The sequence below is a fragment of the Mandrillus leucophaeus genome, unplaced genomic scaffold (assembly GCF_000951045.1).
Source record: "Mandrillus leucophaeus isolate KB7577 unplaced genomic scaffold, Mleu.le_1.0 Scaffold337, whole genome shotgun sequence".
Classification (NCBI taxonomy): domain Eukaryota; kingdom Metazoa; phylum Chordata; class Mammalia; order Primates; family Cercopithecidae; genus Mandrillus; species Mandrillus leucophaeus.
The window spans coordinates 10,406-13,341 of NW_012103554.1; the positions used below are offsets into that span (position 1 = coordinate 10,406).

General features: G+C 47.2%; 1 protein-coding gene and 1 pseudogene across 1 annotated transcript; both read left to right on the top strand.

Annotated features, from left to right (window-relative positions):
- LOC105545716 overlaps nt 1–2,712 on the top strand; it is a 5,877-nt pseudogene extending 3,165 nt beyond the window's left edge.
- LOC105545715 (transcription factor BTF3-like) lies at nt 1,434–2,043 on the top strand. The gene is made up of 2 exons (XM_011988732.1): nt 1,434–1,451; nt 1,555–2,043. The coding sequence occupies exons 1-2, from the start codon at nt 1,434–1,436 to the stop codon at nt 2,041–2,043; spliced, it is 507 nt and encodes a 168-aa protein (XP_011844122.1).
- Nucleotides 2,713–2,936: the final 224 nt, after the last annotated feature.

Below are 2,936 nucleotides of genomic sequence, written 5' to 3' on the forward strand. Positions count from 1 at the left end.
GCAAAGTAATACAGTTTTTTATGAAATGTCCACTTTCCTCTTCCAAATCATCCATCTCTCTGTTTTGTCTTTATTTATTGTGGTTAAAGTCCCGCAGGATCCGGGTGAGTCTCCATCTGTTTTGCCTCTTGGTCCCCCTTGTTCTATGAGCCATGAGCGTAGCTCTCTGTGGCTCAGGACTCCAGCTGGCATTGTGACTTCTCTAATCATTTTTGTCATTGCACTTTCCCTCCTCCTGACAGGTGACAGCCTCCACCTGGGATCGGTTGTTTGAGATCATTACTCCTGGGAGCCACTTAGGGAACAGCATTTCCTACCCTGGCTTTCAGCGACAGGCATCCCTGCGTTTCTTGACAGTCTGCTGCCTTCTCTCAGGGCCTGCTTTATATGCTGGGTAAACAGGAGTCCTCCAGGCTTCCCAGGAGCACAGAGGATGGACATTGTTCTGGATTTTCACACTCAGACCCCTCTAGCATGGGCACTTCTCTGAGCCTGTGATCCCTTCCTCTCCACCGTGCCTTAGAAGTTCTAGATTTTCTACTTCTCGCCCTGTGAACCATCCCTTTTCCAAGGTTTCAGGAATGCATCTCATAGCAGATGGGCATCATCACCAGGGGCTTTGCTAACGTTTAAATCCTGGGACCATGACAATAATCTCTTTTTGATTCCAATTGGATTCTGTCCTTATCCCACTCACTGAGCTGGAGCATCCTAGGGCAGCTCCCACACCCTCTCCCACCTCCCGCAGTCCACAGGGGCTGCTGCCAAAGATCCTCCTCACCCAGGCCTTTTCCTGCCACAGCAGGCCTGGCACCTCCATGACAAGGTCATGTGCTGACCCATGTGGGCAGAGCCCAGGTGGGATATGTCTTGGGAGGATGCATGGTTTCATGGCTGCAGGGACCTTCCTTGCCTTGTACTCAAGAAAGGGAGACATTCTAGTCTTTAACTAGTTGACATGACAGTCCTGGCTGGGGCACATCTTGCTCTGCCAGCCCAGCCCCTCAGAGATATTTACTTGCAGTCACCATAAGGAAGAGGAGGGGTCTCAGGTTCCACTTCCCCCAACACCAGCCCTCTCCTGTGTTTATCTTTCGCACACACACACTATCTTTGCTATGACTTCATCATCACTCCTAAGTTCAGACCTGAACCACAGTGGTGTGAAGTTCAAGACCAGGTGGATGAAAGGCCTTTTCTTCACTATGACTGTTTTAACCACAAGGTCAAAGCCTTTGCTTCTCTGGGGAGGAAGGTCAATGTCACAAAAGCCTGGGAAGAACAAACTGAAACCCTAAGAGATGTGGTAGATTTCCTCAAAGAGCAATTGGCTGACATTCAAGTGGAGAATTGAATACCCAGTGGTAAGTTTAAAATGGCCCAGGACAGGAGGGAGCAGACACTATAGTAGCTTAGAAGGCTTTAATGGGTTCATGCAAAAAATAAATCAGGTTGGCGTCCTTGCATGTGTGTGCCTAATCTCAGCTGGTCCACCCGAGACCACCTGAACACCAACCCTAGTCCCCTGCACGGCCCCTTATCCGCTCTGACAAGGTGAAAGAAACAATCATGAACCAGGAAAAACCTGCCAAACTGCAGGCACAAGTGTACATTGGTGGGAAAGGACCTGCTCGCAGAAAGAAGAAGGTGGTTCATAGAACAGCCACAACAGAAGATAAAAACTTTCAGTTCTCCTTAAAGAAGTTAGGGGTAAACAATATCTCTGGTACTGAAGAGGTGAATGTGTTTACAAACCAAGGAAGAGCGATCCACTTTAACAACCCTGAAGTTCAGACATCTCTGGCAGGGAAACCTTTCACCATTACAGGCCATGCTAAGACAAAGCAGCTGACAGCAATGCTACCCAGCATCTTCATCCAGCTTGGTGCAGACTGTCTGACTAGTTTAAGGAGACTGGCTGAAGCTCTGGCCAAACAGTCTGTGGATAGACCAGCACCACTTGCAACTGGAGAGGATGATGATGATGAAGTTACTGATCTTGTGGAGAATTTTGATGAGGCTTCCAAGCATGAGGCAAAATGAATTGAGCCAACTTCTGAAGATAAAACTTGAAGAAGTTACTAGGAACTGCTATTTTCTATTATGACTGCTTTTTAAGAAATGTTTGTTTATGGATATGATAAAAGCTAGGTCACCAGTACTTTTAAGCCCAAGCCCCTTGGACACTGAGCTCCTTTCAGTTTTTGCATATACACAATTTATTCTTTGCAGCTAATTAAGCCGAAGAAGCCTGGGAATAAAGTTTGAAACAAAGGTATAATGTTCTTTGCCTAGTTAAAAAATAAATTAATTGATTAAAAATAAACAAATCAGGTTTATATCACTCAAGAAGTCAAAGAGCAAGGGCAGCAGACAGGAAAGGAAGCAGGGTGGGACTCAGAATTTCTCAAGATCAGAGCTGATCTCTTTCCAATGGGGCAGAGCCCCTCATTCTGCGGGCCAGGATGTCTTGTGAGCACGAAGCCCATGGACACGGCAGAGGATCTTGGCACTTCCTCTTCAATGGACAGAGGTTCCTCCTCTTTGACCCAAACAACAGAAAGTGGACAGTGCTTCATCCTGGAGCCAAGAAGATGAAAGAGAAGTGGGAGAAGAACGGGGATGTGACCAGGTTCTTCCAGAAGATTTCACTGGGAGACTGAAACTTGGCTTGAGGAATTCTTGATACACTGGGAAAACATGCTGAAGTGAACAAGTAAGTGGGAAAAAAACAAAGGTTGCTGTCCTGAGTTCAGATCTAATCAGCCCTGTGTGTGTGTGTGTGTGTGTGTGTGTGTGTGTGTTTGAGTGAATGTGAACAGGACCCCCTCATAGAGGGCTCCTCCTTGGGGTGCCTGTGCTCTCCTATCCTCCTCTCCCTTCTCACTCCTGACTCCTCTTCCTCACTGCACTTGCTTTTGCTCCTCTCCTTGTGG